The sequence below is a fragment of the Cydia splendana genome, chromosome 17, assembly GCF_910591565.1.
Source record: "Cydia splendana chromosome 17, ilCydSple1.2, whole genome shotgun sequence".
Lineage (NCBI taxonomy): Eukaryota > Metazoa > Arthropoda > Insecta > Lepidoptera > Tortricidae > Cydia > Cydia splendana.
Window position 1 is genome coordinate 16,186,229 of NC_085976.1, and position 20,574 is coordinate 16,206,802.

Below are 20,574 nucleotides of genomic sequence, written 5' to 3' on the forward strand. Positions count from 1 at the left end.
ATATATTGTATAATGCTAGTTTCATTTTATTTATGGGCCAATAATTGCCTGAAAATACAAGTTAGTTAGTTGTCAAGCGGACCCCAGGCTCTCATGAGCCGTGGCAAAATGCCGGGATAACGCGAGGAAGAAGAGAAGAGAGAATTGCCTGAAAATAAAGATTTTCATTCATACATTCATTCAATAAAGCTATCCAGAAAAGAGAATGAAATCAATCTTTACTAAGTATTTATTCGTGTCATTACTATTTATACCTACTCTTTAAATCATTTATTTACATACAATATATATACAGTGGTACTACTAAACGAAATTAATAACTAGCTTAAATCTAAAATAGGCCCCTGAGGCATTGTACCAAGGATGCTGTTACGTACAAATCGTGTAGAAATTGCAATACATTTGACTTCCCTCCCCTGCAAAAATTGGCAGACTGTTTTGTTAGCCAGTGAATAGGTACCCAGTCGCCGAGACCGAAACCGGCTAGGACAGGATGATTATGTTGATGATGAATAGGTATGTTATTAACGTAATTGATGCAAATAAAAACGTGCTGGATTTACACGATTTGCTATATTAACATTATGTGATAAGTTGGTTGGCAAATATAATTTCGCCGAGTATGCCCTTCTGAACACTTAAATAGTACAATATATGACGCACGAGTATGTCCATGCAACAGTTTTTTTTTACATTTTTGAAAATCTAATAGCCGCTCTTTTTTTTTCGCCGATTTTTTTTCTTTTTATCATCTAAGCTTCGCAACCCAATAATAGGTCTCTATGACGCTCGAGTAAATCCCGATTTAGCATCGTGGGCTCCCCTACTATATAATACGATACAAGTGCGGAAAAGAGGAAATTCGTAACGAGTGGCGATAAATTGAAACACGACCAAAGGGAGTGTTTTAAATGGACACGAGTCGCGAATTGCCTTTTCGCACGTGTATTGTACGTCGTTTTACAATACAATATGGCCCTTTAAATTTTCGACATAGGCACTTATTGTGCTAATTACCGCTCTAGGGCGGTAAAGTAGCACCATATGCACTGTAATAGTACATTGTGCAACATGGAGCGTAAGTTTAATATTGCAAACGAGAGTAAGTTAAATCGCGACGGCTTGCCGGAGCGATTTATAGACTCGAGTTTGCAATATTATTACGCCCCGAGTAACACACAATGTTTTTCATCACACTTGCGATACAAAAATTAAGTTTAAAGACAAAAAGCTGTTAATTATGGCACTAGAAACTTCATAACTCCCTAGGGAGAACGCTTTTTCTATAACTCCCGCTAAAACTGCGTGCAATTCCACATAAATTTACTGAGCGAGTGTGATGAAAAAGCTATAATGAACCTGATGAGCCCGATGACGTAGTTTTAATTCCTTGACATTTATCACCTTGTCTGTCTTGGCCTAGGTCGCATAGCTCGCATATCACTGATTATCATACTTATATGTACATATCTTATGTAAGTCGAAACCAGTTGGCAAGGCCGGCCGGCGTTTCCGATACTGTTTAACAAAATGCAACATAGTGTGTTTACTGTTATTGATATAAATATTATTAAAAAAACCGGACAGGTGCGAGGCGGACTCGCCCACCTAGGGTTCCGTACTTTTTAGTATTTGTTGTTATAGCGGCAACAGAAATACATCATCTGTGAAAATTTCAACTGTCTAGCTATCACGGTTCGTGAGATACAGCCTGGTGACAGACGGACGGACGGACGGACGGACGGACGGACGGACGGACGGACAGCGGAGTCTTAGTAATAGGGTCCCGTTTTACCCTTTGGGTACGGAACCCTAAAAAACCGACTTCACTAAACAGTAAAAATTTACATCATTTTATTGTCTTCATTAATAATAGATGATTATTCCACTTTGCCAAAGGCTTTCCGCTTTCTGTCAAAAGGCACAGATCTGACGACCCTACAATATTCTAATAATCGAAGGTTAGCTGGAAGAGATCCCTTATAGGGATAAGTTCGCCTTTGTACTTCCATTACTGTAATTTATTTTTGTAAACCTGTGTTGTGTACAATAAAGTGATTACTACTACTACTACTACTACTAATATTCTCTACAAACTTAATTTAATCGTCAACAGGAGACTATGAGGCCTAATGAATGAATGAACGAATGAATGAACGAATGAACGAATGAATGAATGAATGAATGAATTAATTAATTAATTAATTAATGAATGGATGAATGAAAGAATGAATGAATGAATGAATGTTATTTTAGTTTAACACATTCACATTATTCACATGTTATTTAGTTATCATGCATTTCATTGGCGCGCGAGACGCACGAGAACTAACACTAACAGAACACGATTCTAATAACAGAATTCGACACATTGTTTTTTTTAATTATATTTTAACTTTATTGCACACGAAACATCAGTACAAATGGCGAACTTAATGCTTTAAAGCCTTCTCTACCAGTCAACCAATACGTCAAAACAGAAATTCTCGAACGTTGGTGCAGTGATTTTTTTTTCTGCAAACAACAACTATCATTATCATCATCATCATCATCATCATCATCATCATCATCATCATCATCATCATCATCATCATCAATATCATCATCATCATCATCATCATCACACTGTAGATTTGAGTGCATTAATTTGTATCTTTTTCGCACATACAAATAATAAATACAAAATAATTTCTTATTTAGAGTCATGGTCACCCTGTACAGACTTGACAAGACAAACATCTAGTACTTAAATAAAGTGGTAACTTACGATAATTAATTGATAACACTTATCTTCGGTTTTACATTCAGTGTAAAAGCAATTAAAAAGTATATAAATAATTTAAAGACTTTATTAAAATAATATTACAATCACTGGGACGGAGACTCCACAAGCTTTTAACAAATACGATCACAACTTAAACATACTTCAGGAGCTGCTCAAAGTGTGATCCGTTTTGCTGTCGCAGTGTCGACACAATTCGGCTCGTCGCCTTAGGTTATCTTTTAATCTGCCGAGAGCAAAGTGATTCATTTTCACACTTTCAAATGCTCCAATAACTCGCTGACGAAGCTATCGAACTATCGAAGGATGGTGTTGGACTCTTGTTCGTACACCAATCTTTTGATTTCGCCCCAGAGAAAAAGATCCAAGGGCGTCAGGTCGGGACTACGAGGAGGCCATGCCACGGGTCCGCCGCGGCCAATCCAACGTCCCGGGAACTGTTCATCGAGGTAATTGCGTACTCGGTGTACAAAATGAGCCGGAGCACCATCGTGTTGATAGTGTAAGTTATGCAAGTAATGTTCCGGCACTTCTCGCAGTAAATAAATAAATAAATCCCAAGCAGTGGTAGCACGACGTGCTTGGTAATAAAACATTACCATGTCAGACCGCTCAACATTTGAAAACAAATATGCCGCGGGCATTTTTCTGCTTAATTATCTTTAAAATTGCCAGAATTAATAAACTCAATGTACAATCCTTGAATGATTTTATTTATTTTAAAGTTTTGACTTTGTCATAACAGTGACGGTTGACATTTCTTACTCATCTAATCAGTTGTTTATTAAATAGGTTTTAACATTAATTGTGAGGTAACCATAATTTGTGTTTTTAACTAGGATACTTAAATTGCTGATTAATTAATGAATAGCTGCGATTAGTTAAAAATTAACATTATACCTAACATCGCATTAATTTACCGAGTTAAGTACTATAGGTTTGAGTCACGACCCCGATTTCGCCCTGTATATATTCGGTCATAATGCTATAGGTATAAAAAAAAAAATAATTGGGGCGTTATCTATGAAAAGGGACCTTATTGTCGGTGGCGCTTACGCCGCACGGCGTCGCGCGGCATTCTATTTATTTTATATCGGAGCATCGTTAATAATGGCGTAAGCGCCATCGACAATAAGGTCCCTTTTCATAGATAACGTCACTATTTCTAAAAATCACAACTCGTGTAGGTATAACTTTATGATTTGAGAATTTTAATGAACCCGGCGATGCGATAATACTTATGCTTATTTTATTCTACTTTTGTGACAAAACAAAGTTTAATTAGTACTTAGTATTCTCTCATGTTCCGACTACATAGTTATATCAACGTTTAAGTACCTATTACATGTTTTTTTCCGTAGGTAAATAAATATGTTGTTATTTTGTTAAATAATATTCTCATAAAAATCTCGTAATTTGTGACGATGCACGGGTAAAACCTTATAGCGGTTAGCGCTTACGCTATTATTAACGTCGCTAAGATACTAATGCGACGCTACGCGACGTAAGCGCCAACCGTCATAAGGTACCTTTACCCTTACAACGTCACATTTTATTAATTCGGTGCTTACTTTCAATGTTAAGGGTTCGAAAATTATGTTCCTGGTCTGAATGTGGTTGACCATGACATTTGAGTTCGTCGACACTTGGTATTTTTCGGCTAAAGGTGAAAGGTATCTTGAAGAGATGCAACGGATAGTTGTTTGGCCGGATACCGGATACCGGATATTCGGCCTGAACATCGGCCGAATATCAATAGTGGGTTGACAAAATTTGACACAACAACCATTAAAAGTCCAAATTCCAAATTCCAAATTATCACTATGATTTGCCATATGGCATACAAATACAGAAGACATGTATCGCACATTTTAAACTAAAACTTAATAAGTAAGTAATTAAATAATACACGTTAAATTAATAGGTTACATAACTTCCAGAGTCTGACAAAAAATCTTGGATTGAGTATACTCAATATACTATAGTATGCCTTAGTTATTAGGAAATCATACAGCATTTTTTAATTTTTTTTTAATTCCTTTAAATCATTCATTTTTAAAATCTTTGTTGGTAGTTTGTTATACATTTTTGGTGCCATTCCAAAAAAGCTTTTCGCTAGTAATGCAGTTTTACATGACCTAGAGTTTATTTTATGTTTTTGACGATAACTATTGAGATAGGAGAATTGGCCAGGATTACACTTAATGTATAATGCGACTTCCGCTATTATAGACTCGTGTAATTTGTATTAAGGGCCACCGGGGCCCACACTAGCGTCTGTTACGCGTCAGCGTCACACCACTCTCACCAGCGCAGCGCCGTCACAGCGACAACGCGCCGCATACGTCTATCGAACGTCGGCGTCTAGCCTCTAGTCATTATAGACTCGTGTAATTTGTATTAAGGGTCACCGGGGCCCACACTAGCGTCTGTTGAGCGTCAGCGTCACATCACTCTCACCAGCGCAGCGCCGTCACAGCGACAACGCGCCGCATACGTCTATCGAACGTCGGCGTCTAGCCCTAGTCATTATAGACTCGTGTAATTTGTATTAAGGGCCACCGGGGCCCACACTAGCGTCTGTTGAGCGTCAGCGTCAGACCACTCTCACCAGCAATATACAAAGTATATGGGGAAATGGTACCTAACACAATAGGAAAAAAACTCTGGGACATTTTTAACCGATTAAGATCGAAAGAGCTCGTGATTCTGAGTAAATATAACACAAAAGTGGCAAAAAAGGTCTGAATATATAAGAATGGCAAAAAATAAAAGAAACGCTCACAAAATGGTATATATTTATGATAATTGAAAAAACATAAATTACAGTTGAACACAATACTTACTAGAATTAAATTTGACACTGACTGTCGGACTAAACCGGTCATCCTTTATATTAATCTCAAGGTGCAAATTACTGGCACAAACAACTTGTCTGTAAATACATCACATTATTGATTTCTTCAGTAAAACGAGACAATGGATAATTTGAATGGGAAGTCAGTCGGACAATATCAAGGTTTCCATACGGAATCATAGCAAGACATATATATAAGAATAAGGAAGTAAAACCAGTTTCATTATGTTCTGTATCACGTCCGATGTAGCACGAATCACCTTAATAATTATGCTCAAAATAATATATTTCGCAGACAGTTAAACATGACGGTATATGTTATATATTTAGTGATCGCAGTGAACAGTGTTGTAACCAACGCACTTTTCATACCAAGATCTTTACCTGAAGATGCACTTTTGAACTTTACTGGACTGAGTGAAAAATACGGACATAAGGCTGATGAACATAGTGTTGTAACTGAAGATGGCTATGTTTTGACGCTGTTCCATATAGCAGGAAAGAGGAAACCTCCAGTTTTGCTGTTACATGGCATACATGATACAGCAGACACTTTTATTATAAGAGGAAAGAGGTCTTTAGCGATCACATTAGCGAACACAGGGTATGATGTCTGGGCAGGAAATACTAGAGGCAATAAATACGGCAGGCGACATGTCAAGCTTAATCCAGACACAGACCCAGCATTCTGGAACTATACTTTCCATGAACATGGTGTATATGATCTTGCTGCTATAACAGACTATATTTTAAATGCAACGGGAGAAAAGAGCATACAAAGCATCGGACACTCCGAAGGAACGACGAATCATTTTGTGTTAGGATCGCAAAGGCCTGAATACAATGATAAATTTAGACTCTTCATAGCACTAGCTCCTGTGGCATTCCTAAGTAATTTGATATCACCCGTATCCGCTGTAACTGAAATTGGTCCTTTATTAAACCAAGTATTACTTGCTTTGAAAATCGAAGAATTAATCAATGAGAAAGGTATAGAGAAAAATCTTCTAAATTTGATCTGCAACAAGGAAGATATTGGTTACGAATTGTGTTTTAAAGGACTTATACTACAGGGTGCAGGTTATGATACTAAACGTGTAGAGCCGGAGTTTTTCCCGACTGTTATAGGACATTATCCCGCAGCAGGTTCAAGGAAAAATTTGCAACATTACGACCAAGTAGCTTTAAGTAAACGCTTCGCCCTTTTTGATTATGGCCCTCAAGAGAATATGAAACGGTATGGATTTACAGTGCCTCCTGATTATAATCTTCGGCAGGTTACTATGAAAACAGCACTTATAGTGGGGAGAAATGACAACTTGTCCAGAGTTCGAGACGTGGAATATTTACGCTTTCTTCTCCCAAACATTGTCGAGTATCATTTGATGAGGCAAAAAAGATGGAACCATTTAGATTTCGTCTGGAGCAATGACATGCCGGAGACATTGTTTCCTGAGATATTATCGTTATTAGAGAAATATAGCTGAAAAATAGAAGAACCAAGATTATTTTACTAAGAACATTGGTACCGCTTAGCATGACAATAATTGAAATCCTGTCCAGGCCGGTTTCGACCACGGCGACTATTGTACTGAATAATGAAAGCGACGTTCGTGAGCTCTCAGGTGGCTGATATAACCGATTTTTAACGAGTAATAAGACTAATAAATACTTTCCAGCCAATAAGAAAGATTAGCTGAATTACACACAAGCAAGAATTGCGACTACTAACGATAATTCAAATTAGTTTCTAGTGTAAATACAGTGATATAGAATTAGAAAGATTAAAAAGACAGTATTTTGACAAAATGTCTTGTGATTTAGAAACTTATTCGCGACACTATATTATGTTTATGAGTATTAATAGAGCCATGAAAATAGAAGATATATTAACTGTAGACAACTTTAAGCAATGATACGACCTTCAAACCTTCAAGAAAAGTACTCCCGTCTTAAATGTCGGCAACGCACTTGCAGAAAATGTTACAGGTGTCCATAGGCGACGGCAATTCCTTAACATCAGGCGATTCCTGCTCGTTTGCCTCCTATACCTATTATAAAAAACCGGGCAAGTGCGAGTCGGACTCGCGCACGAAGGGTTCCGTACCATAATGCAAAAAACTGCAAAATAAAAACGGTCACCCATTCAAGTACTGACCCCGCCCGACGTTGCTTAACTTCGGTCATAAATCACGTTTGTTGTCTGCCATACAACCATACAACCACTTAAATCTTTATTTTATTCTGTTTTTAGTATTTGTTGTTATAGCGGCAACAAAATCATCATCTGTGAAAATTTCAACTGTCTAGCTATTTTTTTATTTTATTTTTATTTTTTAAACTTTATTGCACATACAAAAAGTACAACAGGCGGACTAGATACAGCCTGGTGACAGACAGACGGACGGATGGACGGGCAGCGGAGTCTTAGTAATAGGGTCCCGTTTTACCCTTTGGGTACGGAACCCTAAAAACATGATAAACTTAGTACGTACAACGTGACATTACTGCAAATATCATAGTGATTTATGGACATAGTCTGAGGACAGTGTTCTGTTACACTCACTTTTTGTCCTCAGACTATGTCCTTAATACTATTGTATTGTGCCATTATTTATAGTCATAAGGTGTATAGTAAATAAATAGTGTTTCGCATCAAAAATACCTGGGCGAATCAACTTTTAGACCGACACTTCTCAAGTCTCTGGCGTTACCATAAATGTCTCTGGAGTTATCAAGATATCACGTTTCCTAATTAATATTTGTCTTTGGTCTGTCAGAGAGCAAGTTGCTTGTCTTAACGTATATTAATTTACGAGTAATTTACTTTTATAACAATTACATAATTATTATAAAAGTAAATTATTCTCCAATGAAGTTTAAAATAAATGTCGTGGACGGATTAGCTTCGGTCGAAAAGTTGATTCGCCCACCGAGATAAATAATTACAAAGTGATTTCAGTAATTTAATTTTAATAATTCGGGCAGTAGCGAGTCAGGTACTGAGGCTTCTGTGCCACCGCATTTTTAAATTTTTTTTTTATTTTTTAGTCACCTCCATTTGCATAAATCTAATACCTTTAAACGAGCAATTCTTGTTTATTTATAAATATATTTCGAAGATCTCGGATACGGCTCTAACGATTTCGATTAAATTTATCTATACGGGGGTTTTCGGGGGCGATATAGCTACTATAGCTAGGTCTTATCTCTGGGAAAACGCACATTTTTGAATTTTTATATGTTTTCCGACCAAAGCTCGGTCTCCCAGATATTTAGCATTATGTAGGTACAATAATTTAATTTCAGTAGGTAGCATTTCGTATCTTGTCACAATGACAATCAATATGAAAAACGCTTGGGACCTCATACTGTTGTCACTGTGTCAAGTTACGTAATGGTACCTACTGAAATTTAATTCCTTAACCGTACATGCTGTAAATGCATTTTATCTACACACATATCATAAACTGTCTATGATGCCTTCAAAATCCGTAAATAATGGCCCACATTACGATAAACTGTTTTGTTACAGCAAATTTCTTATCTGTGAAAATGTGGTAATAGCTTCATTACTATATCAAAATCGATTTGGTAATGCATTCAAATTTCGAACAGCTCTGAAAAAAAAAGCAATTTGATTTGACCCCTATTCTAATATCAGTCGAGATGAGGTTTTATTCGAAATCAAATGACAATTGCATACAATATTGACAAATCTCGCATGTAAGTTGGTATCGGACGATATGGTAATCGACCCCGACTCTAGTTTGTCTCTGAATTAAAAAAAACCTACGGATGCGTGACGTGCGTGAAAAAAGTTTTCATTTGCCGCCATTTGACGTACAGTTTATCTTTTAATTAGTTTGTAAGTAAAAAATAATTTGTTTTGTTGTTTTTAAAGTAACTATAACAAAAGTTTCATGTAAAATGTGCGATAAAGATACTTAGGAGACGCCATCTCATATCCGCGAGTTCCGCCAGAGAGCAAAGTCGGCTGTAATATGAGGTTAGTGAATATATCATAGAAAGTTTATAATAATTATGTGTGTGTGTAGATAAAGCAGTGTATGTAACTGTACATAATTAGGCATTAAAACACTCGTGTGATACTATTATGAAACTCATTTCATTCGTTTCATAAACCCACACTCGTATTTTAATGCCTTTCATTATGTAGCAGTCACATAAACTACTATTTTTTGTATACGTAATGTCTGCAATTAATATAAATCATAAAGGTTCGTTAGGATTCAGACTTCAAAGCAGATTATCTTCCATATTTTGAATAAATAAATGATTAACAAAAATATATTATTTACTGTCGCAAAATATTTGTCGTTAAATAAATAAACAGAAAACTCAACATGTAGGTACAGTTTATACAGGTTGGCCAAAAAATAAGTGCATTCCCGCTGCCAGGGAGGTTTTGGGATTATACTGAGCAACTTTTACTATGGGACCAACCCCGAAATAACGATAAAAAAATTTGGCTTATTCATACATTTTGGCTGGTCCATTTTCTATGGGAGGATAAATTTTTTTTCGCGATTTCGGGGTTGATCCCATAGTAAAAGTTGCTCAGTATAATCCCAAAACCTCCCTGGCAACGGGAATGCACTTATTTTTTGGCCATCCTGTAGGTATGTAGAATTGAAACTCAGAGGGCCTACCGCAGACCACTTCGTTCGATCTTTCTTCTAGTTTCCTTTGCATTCACTCGAATCTTCGAATATGCAAGAGGGATAGAGAGGCAAATAACGAAATTTCTATTTTCGTTATCATCATTTGCTGCGAGCTTGATTACTATGATTAGCAGTACAGCGTTGTTTGTGACATATATCACGGAAACGAACTAGCAAACATACTTAAAATCAGTGTCAATGCCAAATGTCATAACATTTACCTACATATTTACGGATAACATGGAAATTATTCAAGTTTTGACGAGCTGCACAGAAACTAGACAACATCAGAGACAATTATTTAATAAAGACTATCTATCTCGAATACGCTTTCCTTGTAGAACTTCTAGAGCGCGTTATCGCACGCCGCTTTAAAGATGACTCAGACCGGCCTCAGCCCGGGCCGAGGCGTCCGACACGTCATTTTCTATGACGGCTGTACGGTTACCATCAGTTTGTAACTGACATAAACGCCGTCGAGAACGTAATTTACTTTCTATACATCCCGCTCGCACTCGCATATTAGTGCAAACGGGATGTATAGAAAGTAAATTACGTTCTCGACGGCGTTTACGTTTACTTTGACAAACTGATGGTAACCGTACTGATCGGTAATCAGTTAATCACGTGGTGCTTTCCATAGAAGCTGAGCTACCGATGCTTACCAGAAGCGTGCGAATATTTCCATTCCTTGCTATTTGTTTACATGTAAGGCAGCATAGCGATTTTACCGTAAGAATGTTCTTAACGGCACAATTACTTGTGAATTCGCAATATAACTTGGGACTCCGGTGACGTTAATGTATAAATTTGTAGTAAACATCACTTACATCACGTATGTTTGATAAAAAAAAATTGTTTTGTAAAAGACTCTAAAAGATAAATCCGCCATTTTTACTTTCTTGTATTTTATAACTAATTTTAAAAAAATCGAAGAGACAATTAAGCTCTTTCTGTGGTTAGTGTTAAAATAAATGAATATCAAGACATCTTAAAAAAATGGTACTGAAACTTGATAATGTCAAGGAACGCAACATTTCATGGAGACTAGCAGTCTTTAATGTTAACTTTATCTCTTACAACGGTAGTGGTAATATGTAAAGTATGTTATTATGTAATTCACTGACGCTAGTGTTAAACATCTGATCATACGAACGTTAAGGTCATTGTTCCATTGTTTTTGAAATATGATTATCATTCACATTAAATAACGTTCGATTTGTTTTGTTCGTCAGATGATGTACACTCAAGTGTAAAAATATGGGTGCACTCATCATACCCAAAAATATGTATCATAGCTCTTATGTCAGCGAATTAAGAACTATGGGACATATTTTTGAGTAAGTGCATTCATTGATAAATTCGCCATGTACTTTTACGGCTGATGGTACAGTCAGCTGCAGAGATGACCCCTCCTATTTCTATGCAGGAGCGGTCAGTTATCTCTGCGGCTGACTGTACGTTTTTGACGTATGATTGTTTATTAGTGTTCCGTACAAAACTTTGTTTACTGAACTCTTATGGAATGACTTCGGTCTTGGTTTAACTGACTTTAAAAACGAGGAGTATTTCCTTTTTTTTACCGGGAACGTTTAATATTATGAACGAACGGGAAGAACATTTAATAAAGATGTTTAGTTACCCTTGACTAGAGCACTATTATGTATAGTAATAAATAGAGATGCCACGAATATTCGGCAACTATTCGGTATTCGGCCTATTCGGCCACTTTGCCGAATATTCGGCATTCGGCCGAATGTTGCCTACTATTCGGCCGAATATCGAATATCTGTTGCACCTACCCAAAAAAGAAAAATTAGACAAAAAATAAACCAAAAACTAGGTATTAAGTATATTTAATATTTAAAATGTATTCTTGGAAAGTAGCTAAATACGAAGGCACGTTTTTGAGAATTTGTTGATTACAAAATATTTTATTTTTACCATGGGTCTGATTTGATATTTGATTGACTCTAACTACATTAATTAATTCTGTTCAACAAAAATATAAATCTTTAGCAAACGTTGTGCTTTGTTGGCGAACAGTTTTCATAATAATTGTGACTCAAAATGTTCGCATGTCATGCCGAATATTCGGTATTCGGCCCAGAAAGGGGCCGAATATTCGGTATTCGGTATTCGGCCAAACTCACTATTCGGGACATATCTAGTAATAAACCGGTCAAGTGCGAAGGATTCAGTACATTACCCAATTTTTAACAATGTATTTCTTACGTGGAACGTGAAGGAAATGTCTTTAAAAAACCCGTAGGGGTCGGATCAAAAACTGAGTAATTAAGTCCGACTCACGCTTGACTGCACATTTCTAATAAGATTTCCTGCCATCTATAGGTAAAGAACTATTTTGTGTATTTTTTTTCAATATTTTAGACCTAATAGTTTCGGAGATAAAGGGAGGGAATGGTCGGACAGACAGACAGACGCACGAGTGATCCTATAAGGGTTCCGTTTTTTCCTTTTGAGGTACGGAACCCTAAAAATACGCAGAATATTATGAATATTTATGATGATGTACAATGAATAATTACAATTGAATTTACTTAGGCCGCTAGTATCTTTGGCACTTTTGGGCTGGGTGGGGGTCGGGATGGGGCTGATAGATTTTAGTAATGTGTTTAGATTTTAAGTTAGGTCATTTATTTTAGGATATATGTAGATTATTAAGTAGATTTTAAGATTGACTTATAGATTATAATAATGAACTTTAATGACGTATAAAATGTAAATTTTATGAATAAATAATTGAAATATTTACAAATGAGAATTATAAGCTTTCGTGCGATAAACAAATCAGCCGGCATATTATGGATGGTTTTATCCACGTGATAAAATAACTGTAACTTTTTAACACCGCGAGATAGAAAGTGACGGGCACCGTTTTATCACTTCTGTCACGTAGACAGGAACGACCATCATATCCGCACAGATGTAACGGTATGACATTGGCATGAAAACTAAATCTACTATGGCAGGTGATTTTGTAAACTAGGTTTTTGCGGATAATTCCTTTTAAAAAGTAAGTATGTATTTTTGGTGGTGTAGCGAAGGTCTCCATTTTAGCTTGGGCAAAAATACTTTCGTATGTCGGGGTGTACTGATGTACTCCTCTACCTACTGATTCGGTCACGTTATGTTCAAATGTATAGGGAATATAATAGACAGCATAAAATGAATGTAGTATGATTTCTTTGGGTATGTTGCTTTACGCACACTAGTGTCCCATCCCCTCCCTCTGACGCAACCCCCCTTTTAGCATGAAATATGTCCCCTTGCAGGCATCCAAATGCGCTACGGTGACCACTTACCATCAGGCGGGCGGTATAATTGTTTGTCACCGACGTGGTATTAAAAAAATATGTGTAAAACCAGATGACTTGCAGTGCCTAGATCGGTTATAATAATCCAACCTTGGTAAAAGAACTTAAACAAGTCAGCAAAGCCACAGACCACTTTCCTTACTTACCATACGACTAGCGGTCACACAAAAATTACAGAACACTGTGCAGAACACAATAAAATTACTTAATGTCCCTACAAAATTATCAAATCATACCGATGTTTGACAGCGAGGCAGGTCGCGATTCATATTGTCCATTCCTAACGCAAGATCGCGAGTTCGAATTCTGGTTCATGCCAATGAGTTGCTTAGAACTAAGATATATACGAAATCATCATATTTGATATTTATCAACCGCTTTTCGACAATCTCAAAACATCGTGACTGTGAGGAGATTGTGGCCCTTATTACTACTAGTTTACATTCCATAACGGCGTGGCATTCTTGTATAATTTTGCATGAGACGTGTTACACTTAGGTATGTGTCACAAACCGTTTGAATTTCTCTCGGGACATTACGCGGTAGTAGATCACTCGTACCCTGTCCACTATTGTATTAATATCAAGTTTTTTATTAAGCCTTTATAAGGCAGAAGAAATATATTGAACTTACACGGTGACACACTTATGCCTTTTAAAGGGTTAAGTATCCACCCAACAAGATCATCAAGAAATTAAGATACATCCAATCAGAACCATATCTAATTTCCTTCGGTTTGGAACTCAGATGCCAGTCACTTTTATAAGCAGTGAGTACATGTGATGTGCTAATACTTGGAATTCGATTTCCAAAGCGAAGAAACAACCGGGAAAAAAAATCAGAAAGCGGAGTCTTTTGGGGGAAGTGTATGATCACGGCAAGCAGGAAAAGAATTTGCGAATATCCTATTAAAGTAAATTAATATCAATACCACCAACATCAGCCTGTAGACCTTACAGTGAAGGTGTTCCTGATTATACAGGTTGATTGGATTAAAGGTGCAGTGAGGGAAAATAATATTATGTGACGTTCCACGAAGGAAGGTACCATACGGCGGTCGGCGCTTACGTCGCGTAGTACCGCATTTTGAGTCGCCGCTAATAATGGCGTAAGCGCCGACCGCCATAAGGTACCTTTCGTTGTGGAATGGCACATTTTTTTTTTATTTTTATTTTTTTTTATTTATTCAAACATATTACACAGTATTACAGTGAGACACTAAGGCACTGTGGAATGCATACAATATTATTATTATCCTAAAACGTTAACATAAAGTTGTGTTATACAATAACAATAATCTTAAATACTAACTGAAGACGGGTGATCATCCATCGCCTCACATAACCTCTTACATTCGTCACATAACGTCTTCCAACCACATATACTTAATACCTACTATGTATGCCGTTCCGGTGTGTGATTCGCAGGCCAATTCGAGTTTTAGTTATTCGATCTGTTTCCGATAACAGCTCCTATAACTAAAACTAGAACTAGCCTGTATAACTTTTTAATTTCTCTTTTTTTATGACATAGGATAGCGTGCTGACGAATTGCCTGATGGTAAGCAATTACCGTCACTTATGGATACCTACAACACCAGAGAGGTTTAAAAGTGCGCTGCAGAGAGAGAGACAAAATATCTATCAAGAATGGGTGGCTTCCATCCCATTTTGACTTTGAATGTCTTAAGCAAATAACATATTTAAATCAAATGTAAACGATATTTTAAAAAGTCTTAAAAATATATATATATGAATATTTATTTATTTAAACTTCATTGCACAAAACATAAAAATAATGTACAAATGGCGGACTATTGTAAAATATTGAAAATAGCGAATATTGTAAAATCTCTGAACAGGGGAGATACAAAACACACAAAACATGACGTAAATAATCTTATTGGTTGATAATGATAACCCAAACAACGTACCCTATACTTTTCGACACAAACCTCGTGTCTCAGTATCGACTTAGTACTGGAATACGAGGTATCTAAAATTACGAGAACAGCTTGTTACTCTTGGTTGTTAAGAAAATGACAAATAAATGTCAACTTATTCAAGCAGAGGTCGAGAAAATCAATGTTTCTTCTAATATTGTATATAAATTAAAGACATAGGTATTTCAAGTCTCATTAATTTTTTTTTGTGCATTATGACAGACTGCATTTTTACAGTAGAAAATAATGTTTTAAAAATAATATTAACAATGAAATTTACTTTAGCTTACACTATAGTGATGACTATTTTTGTTCCATCAAAGTGTTTACGTACAACTTTGCCTGAAGATGGAAGACTCAACTTTACGCAGCTTGGTGCAAAATATGGACATTCAGTTGAAGAACATCAAGTAATCACTGAAGATGGGTATATTTTAACAATATTCCATGTTAAAGGAAGAAGAAAAACTCCGGTTTTACTGCTACATGGAGTTGCGGACACTGCCGATTGCTACATAATTAGAGGAAAGATATCATTAGTAATATCATTAGCAAATGCTGGTTACGACGTCTGGGCAGGCAATGTAAGGGGAAACAAATATTGCCGGAGACATCTCCAACTGAATCCTGATAAAGATAAAAAATTCTGGGACTTTACGTTCCATGACACCGGTATTTATGACGTCCCCGCCATGATTGACTACATTCTGAAAACCACTGGAGAGAAAAAACTGCAGACCATTGGACATTCGCAAGGAACGACTGTGCAGTTTGTGTTGTTGTCTAAAAGGCCTGAATATAACGAGAAAATAAAGCTTTTCATTGGAATGGCACCGGTAACATTCTTAACGGACTTGATAGAACCATTGTCGACTATTGCAAGTCTTGCCCCAATGCTCCGTGGACTGATAGAATCTACAGGAATAGAAGAAACCTTCCCTGATAACTCTTTCACGACCAAATTTCTTAAACTTCTATGCAGTCAAGATTTCCTTAGCTACGAATTATGCTTCCTATGGACAAGTTCATACATCACCGGATTTGATGTAAAGCGCTTTGAAGCAGAATTCAGTAAAATTGTTGTAGGACACTATCCGAACCATACTTCAAGAAAGAATCTAGAACATTCCAATCAACTGATTCAGAGTAAAAGATTTTGTGAATTTGACTACGGTCCAGTAGAAAATTTAAAACGTTACGGCTATATAGTTCCACCAGACTATGATTTAAGAAAAGTAAACACTAAAATTGCTTTGCTAGTGGGTGAAAATGATCCATTGTCCAGGATAAAAGATGTAGCGATTCTGAGAACGCTTTTACCGAATGTAGTTAAATATCATGTGATGGAAGATAGAATTTGGAACCATGTAGATTTTACTTGGGGTAATGATATGCCTGTCACTCTGTATCCAATTTTATTTCAACTACTGGATAAATACGACTAACTTGCTTTCTTCATTTGCCAAATATTGTTAGAATTAAGTATTAAGATTTCATGGTTTCATAATAAAATAATCTTTAGATTTATGAAGAAAAATCAAAGTAAAACGAACATGCCTACTATTAAATATTAAACAGCTCCAAATCCAATAATAAAAATATAAAAAAAAATATTTCTTGTATATTACAATGTGAAACATAAAAAAACAACGGGTTGCACTCCGGGAGTGCCGACAGAAGTGAAAACTCAGTGACTAGTCCAAAATGTCTGCAGCACTATGTATAATTGACCCATCCTCCTTTCTATTGAAAAACTTTAGTTCCGAAATTGCTGGCCAGTGAACTTAAATTTATAGCGTTAATTGTTTAAAATTCGAATAGAAATTGTAAAGTTACCTTGCAGACCTCGCATCTAAATATATTTGGTCATGATATTTTGAGTTTTATTCACCAGTACTAGAGTTCCCTTTTATTAGCGATTTCATCAAGATGAGACTTTATTTAATTATTGAATTATATTGGAGTGATATAAAGTTAGAATGTAACTGTGAGATCCTCGTATTTCAGCCCGTACAAGATTAGAACATTGAGCTTTATTGCTTAATATAAAAGTCCAGTTTTAAATAATTGATTGATTATGATACGTTATGACTAAAGTTCTTTGGTGAATAACATTGTCCGTGACACATGACGTCAGCGTTACGTTACGCGTTACGCTGAATGGAGTTTATCATTTTTTCCCCACCTCAAAAACTGCTCAGCGCCGCTAAAGAAGTTTTCACTTCAAAAATCTACAATACAATTTATTAAATTTTTCTAATAGTCAGTTTTTAGTAAATGTTTGGTCACTTATGTTAGGGACATATTGTTATTTGTTTTTTTTTACTAGGTGAATTAAGCAAGAACCCCCTCTCAGGTAAAGGCCTCCTCCAGAGTAAACCAGTCGGATCTATCCTGTGCTTTTTGTATCCAGTTTGTCCCTGCGACTTTTACTAATTATCTCGTCTGACCATCGCGTGTATGGTTTGCCGCTGTTACGCTTTCCTGGTGGTCCTGGCCATGTCGTTACTTGTTTTGCCCATAATATTTAAACGGCGGTTAGCATAGGACCTAAGAAGTATATTGAGATAAATTTTGCTTAGAAATACAATGAAAATATTAACGATACAAAATAATTCAGTCCGCAATGTAAGCAACACACAAGTTATAATATATACGAGTACGAGCTTTTTAAGGTAACTGTCAACGCTTGTCAAATAGTGCGGAACGACGGTAAGCGCCCTGACGGGATGTCATTGATTCCCTGGAAGATGGGTCGTGCATTGGTATGGGACGCCACTTGCGCTGACTGACACGCTAGCTGCGTCCTATCCAGCAGGCGTGCTGGCGCGGCGGCGGACACTCGGGAGCGTCAAAAGGTAGCGATAAATACAGCTGTCTCGGCGCTCAATGCGAATTCGTCGCATTTGGCGTCGAGACGCTTGGTTCGTGGGGCAGAGGCGCACAGATGCTCCACAAGGAAGGAGGAAGGCGCTCGGCAAACGGTTGAGGGAGGCAACGGGCGACCCCAGCGCGGGCAGCTTTCTTGCGCAGAGAATTTCCATCGCAATCCAGCGCGGGAACGCTGCCTGCGTGTTGGGCACCCTCCCGAGGGCACCAAATTTTGATAGGTATTTTTAATTTTTAGTCTTAGTTATTTTAATTGTAGTTAGTTTTAGTTTTATATTCCTGTTTATGTATTTTAGTAATTTATATTAATAAATTATGTATGCCATTAAAAGCTCGTATCTTGTAATGTCATGTCATGTTATGTCTCGTAATGTTTGCAGTACATTGCTGCTCGGTAAATTTTCAAAAATTAATTACGGCCCCGTAATAAATTTTTGTTTTTTTACGTTAAAGTGTAACTTAAAAAAAACTTCTTAATTAATGATTACATGGATACATTTTATATCTGGGGTCGTTTCTCAAAAGCTAGTAACTTGTAATATATGCGGATGTCACTTTTTGACACCTTTTGTTAGAAAGGGACTTTCACTTGTATTTCAAGTTACAATTTTTTGAGAAACGGGCCCCTGGTTTAATTTATCGCCCGTATTCGATTGAAACACTGTATGTATAATGATTAATGAAAGTCAAAACTTCGTGCATTGATTATACCTAAGTAGGTACCAGTGTAAAAAAATACTAAGACCATCCGAAAATACAAATTACAGTACATATGGTCCTATTTTCCCGCACTAGTGCGTAAAATAGCACTTTTCATGCGATGTCAAAAGTTCAAAGAGCCATATGTACTGTAAAACGTTGTACGATACACGTGCGAATAGGTAATTCGCAACTCGTGTCGATTTAAAACACTCCCTTCGGTCATGTTTTAATTTATCGCCACTCGTTTCGAATTTCCTCTTTTCCGCACTTGTATCGTAAATAACTATTTTAAATAACGGAAATATAATGCAAAATGTTTAATAACCGTGGATTCTCATTATATTGGGCCTTCACATTTACCTTGGTAGTTGTTATATGTTATTTATGTTAAACATGTCGTGTTAATGACGATGTTACGACTACATTTAAATTTGTATGAATCTTGACATAAAAAATAAACTAAAAGTCAAATACCTACATAATAATAACAGGTTGGTTTTTTCAGCGGTTAATAGCCGCTTAGGTTTCACTGTACTCATGAAACCAGGTACAGTTAACTATAAAAATATGGGTGCACAAATCATCTCAAAAATATGTTCCATAGCTCTTATGTCAGCGAATTAAGAACTATGGGACATATTTTTGAATAAGTTGGCTACACCCATATTTTTACCGTTGACTGTACCACCCCTGCATAGAAGTTTGTATGCAGGGGTGGTACCTTTTTTCTGCCGCTTCAGCTGCAGCACCTATTTCTTGTTGAAGTTGTTGTTTTAATATTTTACTCCATTGGAATCCAGGGTCCTCGAATCTTATAGGCATAGGTACATACATATAACGATTTTTGTGTTTACATCAATAAAGCAAGTATTTATATTTACGTTCAGAAAAAGATACATTTAATGAAATGGAACTGCTGATGATGATCAAAACGGAACTCCTCAACGATGCATAGTTAGTTCACTTTGGCTATTTGTCCTCTTGGTTAAGTTTACTAAGACAGTAAGATTTATAAAGAACATGTTTATCAAGGTTTAGTCTGATCTACTCAGTAATCAGTGTATTTATTGCTTTCATAGGTTATACAGGTTGGCACATTATATTGGTTCAGCTATGAAACCCTGTAGGGCACTGCAATATAATGATGATGGATTCCATGAGGGATTGAGGGAACTTCTCAAATCTTATAAGCATACATACAGCGATTTTTGTATTTTCATCAACAAACTAAGCATTTACAATTAAAAAGTGCCATTTGATAAAGTGGAACTGCTGATTAAGACTTGTAGTCGGTTTAACTTTTTTTTTAAGATCAATTATCTTTATTTTAGAAATTCTTTACGATTACGTACTAACTATGTTGCCGCTACAATAACAAG

General features: G+C 36.4%; 2 protein-coding genes across 2 annotated transcripts; both read left to right on the forward strand.

Annotated features, from left to right (window-relative positions):
- Positions 1 to 5,666: 5,666 nt before the first annotated feature.
- On the forward strand, positions 5,667 to 7,267 carry LOC134798879 (lipase 1-like). The gene has a single exon (XM_063771270.1). It carries the CDS (start codon positions 5,945 to 5,947, stop codon positions 7,124 to 7,126), a length of 1,182 nt encoding a protein of 393 aa, XP_063627340.1. The 5' UTR covers positions 5,667 to 5,944; the 3' UTR covers positions 7,127 to 7,267.
- Positions 7,268 to 15,874: 8,607 nt separating this feature from the next.
- Positions 15,875 to 17,197, forward strand: LOC134798581 (lipase 1-like). Its single transcript, XM_063770951.1, has one exon. The coding sequence runs from the start codon at positions 15,904 to 15,906 to the stop codon at positions 17,047 to 17,049; it is 1,146 nt and encodes a 381-aa protein (XP_063627021.1). The 5' UTR covers positions 15,875 to 15,903; the 3' UTR covers positions 17,050 to 17,197.
- Positions 17,198 to 20,574: the final 3,377 nt, after the last annotated feature.